Source organism: Hemibagrus wyckioides, linkage group LG24 (genome assembly GCF_019097595.1).
Source record: "Hemibagrus wyckioides isolate EC202008001 linkage group LG24, SWU_Hwy_1.0, whole genome shotgun sequence".
NCBI lineage: Eukaryota > Metazoa > Chordata > Actinopteri > Siluriformes > Bagridae > Hemibagrus > Hemibagrus wyckioides.
In genome coordinates this window covers 3572811-3588807 of record NC_080733.1, presented here as the reverse complement: position 1 = coordinate 3588807, position 15997 = coordinate 3572811, and the positions used below count along the sequence as shown (strand labels likewise).

At 41.1% G+C, this 15997-nt stretch overlaps 1 protein-coding gene across 5 annotated transcripts in view; it reads right to left on the bottom strand.

The window, feature by feature from the left end:
- Positions 1 to 418: 418 nt before the first annotated feature.
- Positions 419 to 15997, bottom strand: part of axin1 (axin 1) — a 39141-nt gene continuing 23562 nt past the window's right edge. For 3 of the 5 annotated variants that reach the window (XM_058378017.1, XM_058378015.1, XM_058378016.1), the window contains 9 exons: positions 11467 to 11607; positions 9934 to 10030; positions 5946 to 6083; positions 4473 to 4945; positions 4203 to 4370; positions 3256 to 3504; positions 2866 to 2973; positions 2143 to 2292; positions 419 to 1817 (listed from right to left, as the gene is read on the bottom strand). In XM_058378017.1, coding sequence (XP_058234000.1) covers positions 1691 to 1817; positions 2143 to 2292; positions 2866 to 2973; positions 3256 to 3504; positions 4203 to 4370; positions 4473 to 4945; positions 5946 to 6083; positions 9934 to 10030; positions 11467 to 11607 — 1651 coding nt within the window. In that variant the 3' untranslated portion in view covers positions 419 to 1690. The remainder of the gene's footprint in view (positions 1818 to 2142; positions 2293 to 2865; positions 2974 to 3255; positions 3505 to 4202; positions 4371 to 4472; positions 4946 to 5945; positions 6084 to 9933; positions 10031 to 11466; positions 11608 to 15997) is intronic. The other 2 variants (XM_058378018.1, XM_058378019.1) reach the window with 2 other exon arrangements.

Below are 15997 nucleotides of genomic sequence, written 5' to 3'. Positions count from 1 at the left end.
CAGCGACAAACACTAAAAACAAGAGTCATCCCGTGTGTCATCCCAATGAGAATTCCATAATAATAATAATAATAATAATAATAATAATAATAATAATACACAGACTGTGCAAGAGCTCTATCTGGTGATCAGTTTTTTGGGTAAATCAGATCAAGTGGATGGAAATTATTTTAAAAAACAAAAACAAAAAAAATAGAAAACATGGATGGAAATGGACAACACAATGTTGTAATTCCTACAGTATACTGTTCTTTGGTGTAATGTGACCAAGTATAGAATTTTATGCCAATAATAATAATAATAATAATAATAATAATAATAATAATAATAATAATAATAATAATAATAATAATTCCTGACAGGCACCAAATTCAGCCGTGTGAAGCTAAAAGGCTACAAAATCTTTACTCAATTATCCTTTTTGTAATACATTAAGGTAAGTGTAAACATGATCGTTATATAGGCTAGTGGTATGTGGTACACAGCAGCGCTCCACACAGCCACACACATTCACTTACAGATGTCCCTCACCCCCCAGTGATCTGCCGCACTCCCGGTATGAAAAATATGCAAGCGCTTGGACAGCAACTGAGTAAAATCCTCCTGCTCTGATTATGGATATATAGTTCGTATAAAAATAGTTCTTTTACAAATTGCAGATGTGCTATTTTCCATAAGGTTCATTATACTCTGTTAATACATCTAATGCTGACGGGGCCAGTTCACACCACAGAGGATGATGGGAGTGTTTTGGTGCATTTTATATATATATATTTTTTTTTTTTTTTCCTTGTATGGGAAGCAGCTGTAGGTAAAAACCAATGAATTACTCGCATACAAAGCCTGGGTCTGACACTGCGTCCTCCCTGCTGACCCCTCAACGTAAAGGCATGATCATTCAGTGACCGTCCACTCACCTCCACTATCTCAGAGGAAGTGTAGCGCCACTCTGAGTGGAGAACGTTTAAGATCGGGTTTAAAAGATAAAAGCACTTAATAGAGCATGGAGCATGGTTCCTGGTTTTCATCCAGCCGCCTGCGTGAACAGGGCCTCGTGAACTACCATCATCTCAAACTGGATCTGCCAAAACGTTAAGATCATACCAATAGGTTTATTTCTCCTTTTAAATATTTAAATAGTTATAAAACCTTTTTTTTTTCCTTTTTTTGTTGTTTTAAACAGACTGTACACATGGTACCAGTACATATAAAATTACAAGAGATGTTACATTAGAAAGGATACCTTCCTTGAGATATGTCATATCAAAAATATGCAGCTTTAGTAAACATATTTCTTAGCAAGTCGTATTTTTTTTCTAGCCAAACTTTACACTGCTACATTACATTTCAAATACACCAAAATGGTGAGAGTGTGCCGCCTTGTCCGAAAGTCCGAAGGCTGCATACCACGGTGACCAGTAGTACAGGGCACCTGTGGGAAACCAGAGAAGGCTCTAATGCAGAGGTAGAAGCCTTTGAGTCAATAGCATACATCCCACAGTGCTTCCACTCTCCCCTACTCTTTCTGTTTCACTTATCCCTCAACCCTCATCCCTCTCCCACCCCCCACACATACTCGGTACCATCTATCAGCACCTACTCTTAGCTCCTTTCCCTTACTGGCTGCTAAGTAGCTCCACCTAAACGGCTATGCCATCTCTCCGTGCCTCCTTTTCCTCCTCCCTGATCTTCAGTCGATCTTCTCCACTTTGCCGATGATCTTCTCCTCGAAGATGGGCAGAATAGCGTCGTCCTCGCGTATCTCCTCAAACACCACACCGCAGTCAAACTCATCGCTGACTTTCTTGAAATAATATCTGTGAAAAGATGTAAACAGGAGTACATTAATCTGGACTGAGCACCTTTATACTTAGGTTAGCACAATAGACCCTGTTTGTGTGTAGTCTAATTAATTCCACCATCACAATATTTCCTTCATGTTTTAAGCAGCACTCTTTGGCCACAGGTTAGTAAACACCTTTTACCATCATCCTCATATGTGCTTCTTGAACACACCAGATTTATTTCCCCTTTTATAATAACCTTATACACACGCTGACAGTAGTTTCCCCATTAAAATTTGCTTCATTAGTTCATTAATCTCTGTTTTTTAAAAGCCTAAAATCTTGGATGTAACTCTACCTATAACTCCCTTTCTTGGTAAGCAGCTCCTTGAACTGTCCCAGCGTGACGATCCTTCCTTTGACCGAGGTCCTGTAGGGGATTGGCTCGCCACAGAAGTAATACGCCACTGTAATGTTCTCACACTGCTGCTTTTTCATGCCTTTGTGTCTGTAGAACAAAGGGGAAAAAATCAGGAGTGAGTTAAAACAGACTGATTAAAGCATTTAAAAGATCATAAAAGGATGGTATCCACATAGCAGAGCTTTTTGAGGGGGAAAAACAACCATCCAAAAGATCTGCAGCAGTCAGACTCTGATGTCAACATGGTGTCAATGCATTCACATTCAGTGTGATCTCAATCCCAAGTCAGACATCCCTAAAAATAAATAAATACATACTAACTTGATAAAAATAAATAAATAAATAATTACGTAACTAAGCATGACAGAGTGTCGCTTTTGATATTTCCAGCGACAGGTTAGAACACACTACTAAGACTACAGTGGCTACATGCTAACTATACCAAACACAGCTAGAAAACTACATGAGAAGGGAAAGGGTGGGGTCATGAACTTGGACACGCTGGAATGTGTTAATAAGACATATGCAGCTCAGGCATGGAAGACAGTCAATATGCTGGCAGCAGTGGATGCAGGATGATGTACAATCTCACAGAGTCAATGACAGGAGTGATAATGCACTAAGAAGGGCATGATGGGAAACTGGGCCAGAGGGACATACTGGGCCTCGGAGAGCTCCGTGTCGGACACTGCGGGCACCACGTTGAGTGTGGGAAATACAGCGGGCCGGACCACAGTGCGTCCCCTCTGGATCACCTCCATCACATACCTGAGAAACAACTCCTCCATTAGACACACCACCCACATTCAGCCTTGTCTACATGCATGCAGGGACGCGAGGGAATAAGAAAAGGAGACCTAGCCAGTGTGCACAAAGCACTCATGATCCAGAGACATATGAAACTTCTCTTTACTCAAAATAAATTCACAAAATAAAAAGTTTGCAGGCCTGTTGAACAACATACGATTCTATACCCTGAGGAAGAAAAAGAAAAACAACGAATTTGCTTGAAAGGGAAAGTCTGACAGCTTTGAAGAGAATCTAGCTCACCTCTGCTTGGTCTGCAGGGTTCCAGACTTTTTCTTTTCCTCCTCAAGTCGTCTGCGGGCTTCTTCCAGCTGTGTAAGGGGGTTGGGTGCCGGGTTCGGAGGCATGGTGGGATCCTGGATGAAGGGGTGTGAGGGCAGCACATTGTTGCGTAGCTGTGCGCTCACCCACGGGTGCACAGCCCCCGGCCTCTCTACCGAGCTCGGCCTGCCCGACTCGTGACCCTGCGCCTTCTTAGAGCCCGAGAGGCTCCTAAAGAACAGATCAGAGAATCAGAAAAGCTTCTTAATACCAGAAAGCTTTGAAGGTACTCTTTGAAGGTAGCTTTACTGTATCTGCTTCGAGTTTCTATTCTCGTTTTTTTCCAGCTCACATCACCCATTATTGAAGCAAACCAAGTTTTCACATCTATGATCAAGGTTTACTGAGACGTTGTATGCAGGTCTTGTCTTGGATAAGTTACACGTGTAAATCAGGTGTTACTTAAAAAAAAAAAAAACCCTTGTGAGACCCCACCTTAATCTTTGGTTTTACTATAGAAAAGCATGTCCCCTACAAGCTGTAATGATTACAAAGTACAAACCATCAAAATCACTCCTTATTCTCTACTGATGCCAAACACTTTCAAATACTGAACACCTCCAGAATATGCCATGCATTTCAGGACTAGGCAGCCTTAACCACAAATAGCCATAGCGGCTGCAGTTTCCAAATAAGCAGGAGCACCTCCAGTTCTACATGTAGAATAAATCACTGCTTAATTAGCTTCAGGAAAAAGATAAAAATCTTCAAACACACTGGACCATTGTTATTAATGGTCACTGTACTTACTGCGTAAGAATATAAATACTGTTTAAGTCTCATATTATGAAACCCAAAAAGTATGTAAAAACTGACCTACAATCCTTAGCTTAGCCCTAGCATCGTGTAAACCAGCATGACCTACTCACCCATAGGGGCTCTTCTTGTAGCGCCCTGCTTCCTTCTCTCCCTCCATCATCCACTGCAGGATCTTCTGGTTTCTGTCCAGCTCCTCAGGAGCTGTTTCTCTCGTCTCAAAGTTCCGCATGTCCTCACCTTTCTTGTACGGCCGCTTTGACAGCGTGGCACCTTTACTGCTAAAATAAAGATAACCATATAGTTTAGTTTCTACCATGCTAACAATTTCACCATGTATTAGTCTTGTATCAGCTCTTCTATAAAAGGGAGAGGGAGCTTACCTATATCCAGCGGGTTCCATAGCGCTGGTGCCATCTGAGTAATTCCTGGTCTTGGACCCATAATGGTGCTGCTCCATGTTCCACGGCCTCATGCCTTCTCCCTCAGCATGGTGTGTGTGATGTGTGTGTTTGTGGTGGTAAATATGTCCAGGCTCACCCTTGGGTCCCAGCCTTGCTTGGTGTTTTCCTTGGCCACTGGGCTGCGAGGAAATATGCCCAGGCATCTTGGTCGCAGGAAGGCCGTCTGGTGACCGAGATTTGGGTGACTGGCAGCCGGGTGTCTTCATGACACGCTGTACATGCTCATCTAGGATGCTCTCAGGATTCTCCTCATGCGCATCACGCAGCCCCAACCCGCTGTATGCCGTGTCCGAGTAGCGTGCCGTGTAGTGCTGCACATGCACAGCAGGGGGCAGCCTGTGGCTAACCAGAGATGGCGCTGTGGACACATCTGCATCATCTCCTTCTTCCTCCTGCAGGGACAAGGAAGAGACTTTGCTGATGACTTCCAGGTTCATTTTAAAGAAACTCATTAAAGATCGTCATTGATCCTGACATTCAGAGGTAAATGACACCCTGAATGGTCCATAATTATACTGAACCCAACATAACCTCGAAAACAAAATCTAGTAATTCTCATATCATAAGGGCCAACTCGGCCTTATTTTTAATGCATTCCCATCTCTGATCTGCTGAACACAGCCCCTGAGTAAGACCTCATACAGGGTTACGAGAGAGGATATTCATAGCAGTTTGATTTTAATCACATGAATGACTGGTCAGAATGCAAAGCGCAATGCAGAAACCAATAAGTTAGTCATTTAGAAGCACCTAAAGAAACCAAACACAGAATTTTACAGTTAAATTCTGTGCAACGTTTTAATAATGGCTGAAAACACAGATAAACCAAATACACTTGTTGCATTCCCCTGTTGGGAAAAAACCTTGAAATGAGCTCGAGACCCTTCTTTCTTCAAAGTGCAGAACAGTGCTAATCTCAGAGGAAGGTGGCGAGTGGTAAGAATATCAATTAAAAGACAATGAGATTCCTACTTCAAGCTCTTAATAACTGAGAGTTACTGGTCCGTGACAGCCGTGTATCTTACGGGCGGCCAACCTACGCAAATTATCTGTCTTGAGACTTAACACTTGGCTTTGTGTGGGGGGAAAAGATGCCGATTTGTGCAGAGCGTTGGATTTTTTCACGCCACAGCTCACTTCAAACAAAGTCATTACTCAGAGCCAGACTAGCAAACACCTCAGTCAGCACAGGTGTTTCACCTGACACGGAAGACAAAGAGACAACAGAAATGAATAGGAATGTCTGATAAGCCTACGCATGATGCATCCCTGCTGCATGCCAAGTTCCTTGAGTATAGTTTTCAGACAAAGAAAATGGATTTACACATCAAATATTAGGCTCACAGGAGGAAAATTGAGATCCCCCCACCCCCATTTTGCAAGCAGACTTACCAGTCGCACCCTCTTGAGGCGCTCTTCAAGTTTCTCCTCGGCCTCGCGCTCCCTCAGGACTGCCTCCAGCCGGCTAATCAGCTCTGCTGCAAACTTTTCTGGCTCCACGTGGATATCCTTTGGCATCCGGTTTGTGCGCTGCAAAGAAACATGATCAGAGATGAAATTCAGTGTACTAAAAATGCACTTATATTAAAGGAATGTTTCAAAAAGGAAAAAGAACCCACTGCTAGCAGAAAGAGAGATGAACAGAAAAAAAATGATCAGAGAGAAAAACTGCAGATACATGCAAAAAATTGCATGTTAATACAGAGCGACATGGGGAAGTTGCAGGAAATTACAATGCCATACACTGACAATTCTCAATGACCTACACTACATAGCTAAAGGTTTGTTGACACCTAACCATCACACTCAACTGTCCTTATTGAACATCCCATTCCAGATTTATTATCTTTCCTGTTATAATAATCTCCGCTCTTCTCTTCTGTGAAGGTTTTCCACTAGATGTTGGAGCATGTCTGTGGGGATTAGTGATCATTCGGCTACAAGAGCGTTAGTGAGATCAGACACTGATGTTGTAAGAGTGAGGGGGTCTGGGGTTCAGTCTGTGTTCCAGTTCATCCCAAAGGTGTTCAGTGGGGTTGAGTCAGAGTCAGGGATCAGTGCAGGACACTAGTTCTTCCACTCAAACCTTAACACACCATGTCTTTATGGAGCTCTGTGCTTTGTGTACAGGGGCATTGTCATGCTGGAACAGGGTTCGAGTCTCTTAGTTCCAGTGAAATGCTCTAGAACAGGGTTGTCAAAATCTTATCTGCAAAGGCCTGGTGTGAGTGCAGGTTTTCATTCCAAACAAGCAGGAGCCACACCTGATTCCACCTGCTGATTTTGGCTTTCGGTAGACTCGGGCGTGGCTTCTGCTCAGATGGAATGAAAACCTGCAACCACACCGGCCCTTTGCAGATAAGATCAGACACCCCGGCTCCAAAATATACTGTGTGCTTTGTGTCAAGGGTTTGGAGAAGTGAGTGTCTGATGGTCAGCTGACCATACAGTGTGTATGCACGGGCATAATTTCATGTGTGGAAATTAAAAACAGTAAAATGAGCACAATTAATGCAGCTAAATACTGCTCAACCATAATTTCCTGACCTTGATTAAGAATCTCATAGTGACATTAAAATAATACACACCTCTTACTGCACCATGGGCTTAAGAGGGGGAAAAGCAGGTGAGCGGGAAGGAATAAAATTCACTGGTCTCTCCATGCCATACTCATTGGCCCATCACTATCTACACTCCGCACACAAGCCTTGAGATGCCTATCCTTTCCATTTAACACGGGAGTTACCGCAAACAGTCTTGGAAAAACTAAATCAAGTGTGTGTGTTCCAAGAACCAGATAAATCAGTTTGGAATGATCACAATTACTAAATCTGGAATACGTCATCACTAATCTATTGAACATCCTACAAAGAAAGAGTCATTTATCTGTTACGTAGGTGCCTGATTCATGTTATGTCACTTCACATGTGGTGCTGAAGAGAAAAACACTTCATCCAGATGATCACACTAGTTTTAGTTGAAATGTCTCTTGATAAGAGTGATATATGAAGAAAGAGAGAGGTTTAACACAGCACCAGATTCTTTTCGCATGAAGCAGCCTGATTTCTTTCTGCAGAAATCTACACACCACCAGACCAGAAAGTCTATTAATCCATACTAGAAGGAGGAAGACTCAAGAAGTTGCTGGCCAGCATCCAACAATCCCTTACAGGAGCCTTAAAATTTTGATTAGAGGGTCAAATTTGATTTGGACTCTCCATTTTAGCTCTCTTTGTTCCAAGGCTTGACTCACTTTAGATGCGTCAGTCTTGTTCCCGGCCCATATGGCTACATGCCCAGTGAAGCAGCAGTATCTGTCAAGCCTTGACAAGATGTTGTGGCTACTGACTGAGCTTCACTGCTGCAGACCACCCTTCAAGAATAAAAGATTGCACCTTTTTTTTATATCTCTTTCTTCTTTTAGACAAAGCATGCTAAATCTGCTAAAGAACAGAAATTGAGCACTTCAATGAAACGAGCGACAGACATTATGAAACTCTTAATGCCTCGACACAAACCATTCAAGTACTGCAAATAATATCTTGAAAAAGAAAATTAAACATTTAATGTTAAAACTGCAATCGGGGCACGGTTTTCAAAACAAGGTAAGATACATAGCAGCGTACATGCTAAACTATTTAATGTAAACACCTTTGACAAGGGGCATTTACTACTACTGCAAAGTCCATGAGCTGCTTGAGTCAAAGCTCAAAATAAAAAGCATGTTATCGAATAATAATTGCAGACCCACAAGCTACAACTCTTAACCACTAATGTGTCAATCAGGAGGTGCCAAGAAAACACTTTTACCTCACCAAACTCAAGGATGAAGAAATTGCCACAATTTGCTGCAATCCCTACAACACTTACAAACTCAAGTTTCCATCAGTTCTTCATAACCTCAACGAGACAGACATCAACGTTAACACTGCAACGGATTTCCTGCTTACACAATATCACTTTTTGACTATACAGTACACAGTACAAGAAGGGAAATGACTTATAATCACACTCTCTGGTGTCACCCACTGCATGGTTCATTAGGGATCATTTATATTTCGAATTTATGCCTTAAATTTATGTATTTCTCTAAAGCTGCTTTGTGACAATATCCACTGTAAGTGCCGTACAAATAAAATTTAATGGAAATCATTTTTCTTAGCCTCCCCACAAGGCAACTGAAAGCTCTGGTGTGCTGCCCAGTCAGTTTTGTTTACTCAAACTGACAATGGTATCTCACCTGCTATGTCAAATAGCTAGTTAAGCCCATTAATACAGACTCAATGTGTCAACCTCTTCCACCAGCGTTTCTAATGCAAACGTATCCTGTTCAGACACGGGCCAAAGTTTGAGCTTCTCTCTTCACAAACATTATTCGAGTCTAGCAGCTTTATTTTATTAGCATCCCTCTGTATCAGGCGGATTTTGGCCCAGCATGTCAATTCCGTAACTTAACTTATTAAAGGTCTGGATAAGTAACTCAACCTGAGTGAATGTTAATGCTTAACCATGAAGGAAATGTCATTGCCACATTTGACTAGCATCATGGACACGGGGGTCACTGACTTTTTTTTTTTTTTTTTTTAATCCCACCCAAGCCCACTCCCACAGATGTTTTGACCAGTCCTGGATAAAAATGTAAGATGGTGTCAATTTTGTTGCAGTTATTCTGGGAATGTGTGGTTTGCTTAAGAAAAGCACTACCTACAGCAACCAAAACAAAAACATAAAAACAAATGTTTTGATTTAGAGTACGAGCATTTACTCCCGTAAGCTTCAACCTAACAGGACAACATGCGGCACTGGAGCTAATTTTTTTTCCCCCCGAATGCATTCCTACAACATATTTATACAATTGGTTAAAACTTGAGATGTACTGCAAACGTCCTCTTGTTCTTTATAAGGTGGGTGAAAGCTCCTGACAGGAGGAAACGGAGGGGTAGCTCCATCTCAGAGGCTCCAATTAGGGTGCAGTCAGTGCAGTGGGGAAGCCCAGCCTTCAGAGCCCACACTTCATGGGCAAGCACAGCTGAAAGTATGCTTCAGACAGCACTCGCATACACACATTCTCATTCTCTCTCCCTCTCACTCCCTCTCCCATCAGCTATTCACTAGCACATGATCAAAGCCCCCCTAGACACCGTTGTGCATCTTAAGAATGCACATTCATTTCAGGGAAGGCAGGGAGAAACAGAAAAGAGAATGTCAGGAAAAAGAAGGGGGGGAAAAAAATACCACAGATGATAGACAGAAAGGCAATAAAAAAAAAAGAAAGGAAAGAGGTGTTTGCGCATGGGAGAGACAGGGAGGGAGAAGAGAAAAAGGTAAAATGGCTGCAATGTGTGGAGAGTCAACAAGGTCTTGTTTAAAGGGTACTTACAGGAATATGAGGTAGTGGCACTCGCCCATTAGCTTTGGCACTTTCGTGCATCTCACGTCGAGACTGCTTACGGTATCTATAGGGAGGGACTCCATCTCTAATGGGAGACAAATATGGGGTATTGAATTAATATATAAAATATTCATAAGCAACATAGCACTACCTTGATATAGAAATACAATAGATTTAATATAGAATACTTCACCATATCAGCAATTGGTACCTCATAAATAAATAAATAAACATCATATGAAGCAACTTAAAAAAGTACACGTCCATCAAGCTTCAAATACAAAATGTGAAAGCAAAGCAAGTCTTACAAACATTTTATACATATCATACTTGGAACAAATTCAAATTCAGCAGGCGTGCACAAAGCAGAGTCTGAGAATGATTCCTTCCCCCTGTTGTGTTGCAGACGGCGAGCGCACGCCTGTCTGAATCGTGAAAGCGGCAGCCTGCCATTCCTGGAGCTGAGTGGATGTGGGACGCACTGTGCCATGGCCCTGGGGAGGCTTTTATCCCCCTGGGTACACCGTGTCCCGCTGAGCCGCCACACCTCTACAGCCTCTAATCTAAGCCACTTCAGAAACACGTTTCTTCCCTGCTTCACTGCCTTTCATGTTTCTTTTAACATGGCTCCCCGGTGCTATCTCTGAACTTATCACATTCCCCGTGTCTATCCATTTCTCTGGCTGCGTTTCCATGTCCTCGTTCACCTCCCTAAATGGAAACATACTTCCTGCCTAGTGGAAGAAATCAGGAGTGCTAAATGATAGCATATGTTTTGCAATGAGGGCCAATGAATACGAGAGAGAGAACAGTGGGCTACAGAAAACTAGCTGATTGCTTATAGGTTCAAAGAGTGTTTTTTTTTCTTTTTTTTAAGTTATAGCACACCGACGGACTGAATATATTCAACACGCAGGATTTTTTTTCTTCATCAAATTCACTGTCATGCTCCTGCCTCTGAGGCAAATATAATGTGTGTGTGAGAGATCAGGATGACTGTGTAAAAAAAAAAAAAAAAAAAAAGTAAAATCTCTCTTTTCTCTTTAAAGAACAATATTCTGTGCACAAATCTCCATACAATGCAAAATCGGATAGACCCTTTAAGTTCAGGAAAGATAATTTAATGAAAGAAAAGAAAAAGTCAAATTATAGCCTACAGGAGCCCAGTTGCAGCACAACTGCAAAGCTCTGTAATTAGCATAAGGAATGACATTTCGAGGCTTTTGCTAGGGTGGGTAATGAGCAGATGGGGGCCACCTCAGAGGAAGTCTGGTTGATTCCTAGTCCCACAGAAGTGGCAGAGATGTTGCTCTGAGATCGACCGCAGCTTCAAACACCCCAAATAGGAAATTCGCAGTAGTGATGGAGGGGTATTACGATTCTTGTGATACCACTCTGAAACTCAGACGCGCTGACTAAGTGCAATTCGGAGATAACAGCAACGGGCAACACCTACACTCATGAACGGTAAGGATGACACGGTGTGTGTGTGTGTGTGTGTGTGTGTGTGTGTGTACTTACACGCTGCTGTCTGTTAGGGAGAGGGTGTCTGCGTCACTGGACATGCTCTGCTGCTCGCTGTCATTGGCACTGGTGGCGGGTGCCAGCGCGTAGCCGGTGTTGACGTAGTAAGGGTTGAAGGGCTCCTTCCATGACCCATGTCTGCAAGATGAAACAAACAAGAGATTCATTTTTGGAAAAGAGTACAGCTTTATGGTCATGCACACAAAGCAAAGTAGAATATAAAGGTGGAATATATTCAGCTTGAATATTTATGATTAATTCCTCACTTCTGGGAGAAGATTCTTCTACTTCATTCATTCAACCAACAAAAAAAACTGCCTTCAGAGGGAAAGGAATTCAGTAAAATTCTATAAAAAACAATAATACTAGAGGGCGAGAGCATCAACCAGGATGTCTACATCATCAACAAACCTAGTGCTTCCTGTTAGTAATTTGTAAACCTAAAATACCCTAAGAATATACTTCAAACAGGAAGGAAGTTACTGAAGACAAACTGTTTCAGACGTTTGTCCTTGTTATGACCGTGACCCTGTTTGGATCAAATCCAAAAGCTAATCAGTTCAGTGGTACAGTGACAACAGCAGCTACAATCATGATGCCCTATAAAGCCTACAAAAACATTCAACCACTACATTTACTAGGATATTTAGTTCCTTATTCCATCCCAGGGAGTTTTTCCTTGCCACTGTCGCCACAGGTTTGCTCATTAGGGATAAAATAGTTTAATTATTAAATTTAATGATTTACTCTTATTTCTAGTTATTTAGTTATTTTATTTTTATTTATTTTTCCCCTCCTCTTTCTGTTTTTCTTCTTTTGTAAAGCTGCTTTGAGACAATGTTCATTGTAAAAGGCGCTATACAAAATAAATTGAATTGTATTGAATTGAAAAAAAAAATGGATGGATGCAAGGATAACCTAAAACGCACAACAGTTCATTCAAGTCCACGTTATTTGCTGAAACAATTAATGCAATCTTTAATACAGATTAACCAGGGCTTAAAAGACACAGAACAAGCAGCAACAAAAACCTATTGATCTTCCGTTGTATGGTATCTATTACAGCTAATCCTTAAACTAGTTAACTATACAGGAAAAACTAGCAACAATGGATAAAAAAAAAAAAGCTCTGTTAAAACTGCAGGTTTCTGTGATATAAAAATGAAAGCCAGATAAACTGTCAGAACTTTTTCCAGCCTCATTATGGAAACACATAGTAAAAAGCAATATTAGAGCAAATCGGCCAAATTAAAAAAAAAAACTTACAAACATGGACACTGTTTAATAATTGGAGATATAAGATAAAGTTCAAAAGTAATTATACATCAATTATACATCAGACAGACATCGACAGTATATATCGATAATTTATATATATTAGACGTTTTACATTAATCGTACACGCAACAGGAAGACGGTAAGATGCTATACAACACAATCATCACTCACAAAATCCCCTTCTTATAGAATCCAAACGATTTTTAACTTTTGGGCAGTTTACTGTAGTTCACTACATACAAATGCAAACAAAAATCAACAAGATTTCTGCCTACAGGGTCTGAGCACCTTGAGAGATCTTGAGGAAATCAGAAGGTGAACGATCTCGTTAGAAGGTTCAGTTCTCGTTTGTTCCTGTATGTAACAATCACACAAGCGATCGAAGTGGGGGCACAAATATATTTACCTTTCACCAACACATACATGAGCACACACGCCAGCTGTTACTCTCTATCTCCATACGTCCACATCTGGAGGGTTAAAAGTGAGATCCACTAGATGGCACAACGGAGCCAAAACATATCTTTGTCTGTTTTCAAAGTCGAAATAGAAACATTTGTCGCTTTATTGCGAGGCGACGTTACACAAACTGACGAGCTCCGTTTCTCTTTAAACCTTTCTGCTGTCTGCGTGACTGCTGTCATGATCCGCAGCTCAAATCAAAAATCTAGAAAATACAAAAGCCTGGTCATCAGAACAAGGCTTTCTGTAGGTTTTTTAAGATTCTACCTGTAACAAGAACAATCATAGGTGTTAGCACACGTGTGATCCGAGACATCAGGTTAGTTTATTTATTCAGTTGGAGACACGGTGTGACGTTGCGCTATACTGCCTCCTCTGTTCATGTTGGTATTGCAGCATGTGGACATATGGCATTCATTTCTGAGGACATGCATACGAGGTGGCTCAGACCAGCACAGGACAGGTACGGCGGCCATCTTGCTCATGCGTATGTGCAGTGAACAGTAAGTATAGATCAGATTTAGACGTCGGTCCTGAGCAGTATAGCCAGGTCAGCTTCAGCTTTCACTCGGCATGCTGCAAACAATTATACGATGCTTATCGTATAAAATCAGTGTATCTAAATATACTATTCCTGGCTTTGAATTTCCTATATTTCAAACTCCTTATATTTAACCTTGTTTAGTAATTTTCTTCTATAATGCCTAATATTCTGGTACTAATTGACTTACTGGGGTTTTCTTTACACAGAATAGTCTGATATTAAATAAAGTACTGATGAGTATGGCCAAAGTGTAAAGAGTTACTGACACTAGAGCTTACTGCTGTGTCACAAATACACTGATGTCTGCACTTGGTAAATAAACGTTTATCCTGTGCCATATTCACAACACTCACTGTTATCTCCTAGTTATGTGAATTAAGCATGTGTGTGTATAATATTTAATAACAGGTCACATTTATTCATCCAAGCCCTTAATTTCACATTTTAAAATCTTGTCTGTAAAGACAATATAATCAGGCCAGCATGCTAACACACACAAACAGGAATTTCTTTGATCGTGTAGAGCACCAGGAAGTCTTAACTTTATTTGCCAATGCATTAACCACATCAGACAGCAGTGTTTCGACTGTGGTTTAGCTAGAAGTGAGATTTCCGTGTTGGAGGGAGCGTTTTGAATCTCCTGACTTTGTAAGGACTAATAACCACTGTGACGAGCAGATCGATATCTCAACACTCAAACACAAGCCCTTCAGCACAAGGTTAAGTGATTTTTATTTTCCACTGTGCACACTGCTCTGTAATAAAGCAGGAGCCTATGCTTACATTTATCAAACAACTTTAGTGCGTGTATATTATATATTTATATATACACATATATATATATACACATATACACACGTGTGATTATATATATATATAAATATACACACACACACAGCTGTGCTTGAGGCTTATTTTCTACATGTGACCTGTTCAGGATGGATCCCTTTTTATGTACATGAACACACTATATATTTGTTTAAGCAAATCGAACAAACCAACATAAGAGCTCTTACCTGAACGTTTTTAAACCCTGATTCGTTCAATTCTGACCTCTTCAATTCAACATAAACATCAATATCCACTGGCTGTCTGACTAACAGAAATGATTACATGCTGAATATGTCCTGCTTTCCGTGTCTGCAATGAAGAATCGTTATCAAGGTTTAGAACTGCAAAGTTTTAGAACTGAAGCTGACTCTTAAGGACATCGACTTTCATCACCTTGTCTGAGAAGAGAAAGAAGAATGGCAACTAACGAGATTTTTTTAAAGACACTTATACACATTAAGAAAACTTAATGTAACCATCGGTTAAAAAAAATTAACTGATTCAAATAGCAAGCCTTCTGTCCAATTCTACATAATGCTGACTGCTAATACACGCTACTGACACTGGAGACTGATTTAAAATAAAACAAATTGGTCAAAGGCCAGATCTCAACCCCGCTGAAAGAGAGCTGAGCATAAACAAATGCCCTCAAACACCAACGAGTGGGTCACAATATCTCCAAAACGATATGACGAACAGAAACTCCTACAGAAAACATGGATTCTTGTTGCTAAAGGTGGTTTCTAGATGCTACAGAGTTATAGGGTGTACTTATTTTTTCCACCTTGTATCTGAGTGTTGGTTTACGTGGTTAAAATGACAACAAAGTGAAATGCATCATGGTTTTATTGTTAACTGGGATGATTGATGAAAGCATAGACAATGACAACCCTGCTATAAACACACAATCAGGCAGGCTGGAGCCAGGGGTGTGACCTGGGCAGAGTGATCAGAATCTGTTATCTTTGTTCTTTTAATAGGGTTATAATCATTTTTAGATGTCGCCCTCTTTACAACACAACTGCAGCAGTTACCGAATGCGGCTTAGTGTGACTCGGATTATAAAGTTATTCTTGTAAATAATTAACTAATGGACTGATATCAACATTACCGTAATGTCTGCTATAATTTCTGTGATGGTTAATGAAGCGTCTTCTCATGTGAACCGCTGTGGAATGGCCCGTAGTTGTTCGGCCCGCTGTATTTCATTGATCTAGGATATAAAACCTTGTCTTCATTCCAGCACGGTACAAGGGGAATTGCCGCATGGCGTGTGAACCGTAGACATTATATTGAAGGAATTTGTTATGAGCCTAGGACTTGTGAGAGGGAGCGATGAGGAGGGGAGCTGGAGCCGAGTTTACTGCAGCCTCCAGTGATTATTCCCAGCTCTCAGCCTCATCCTCAGCCTTC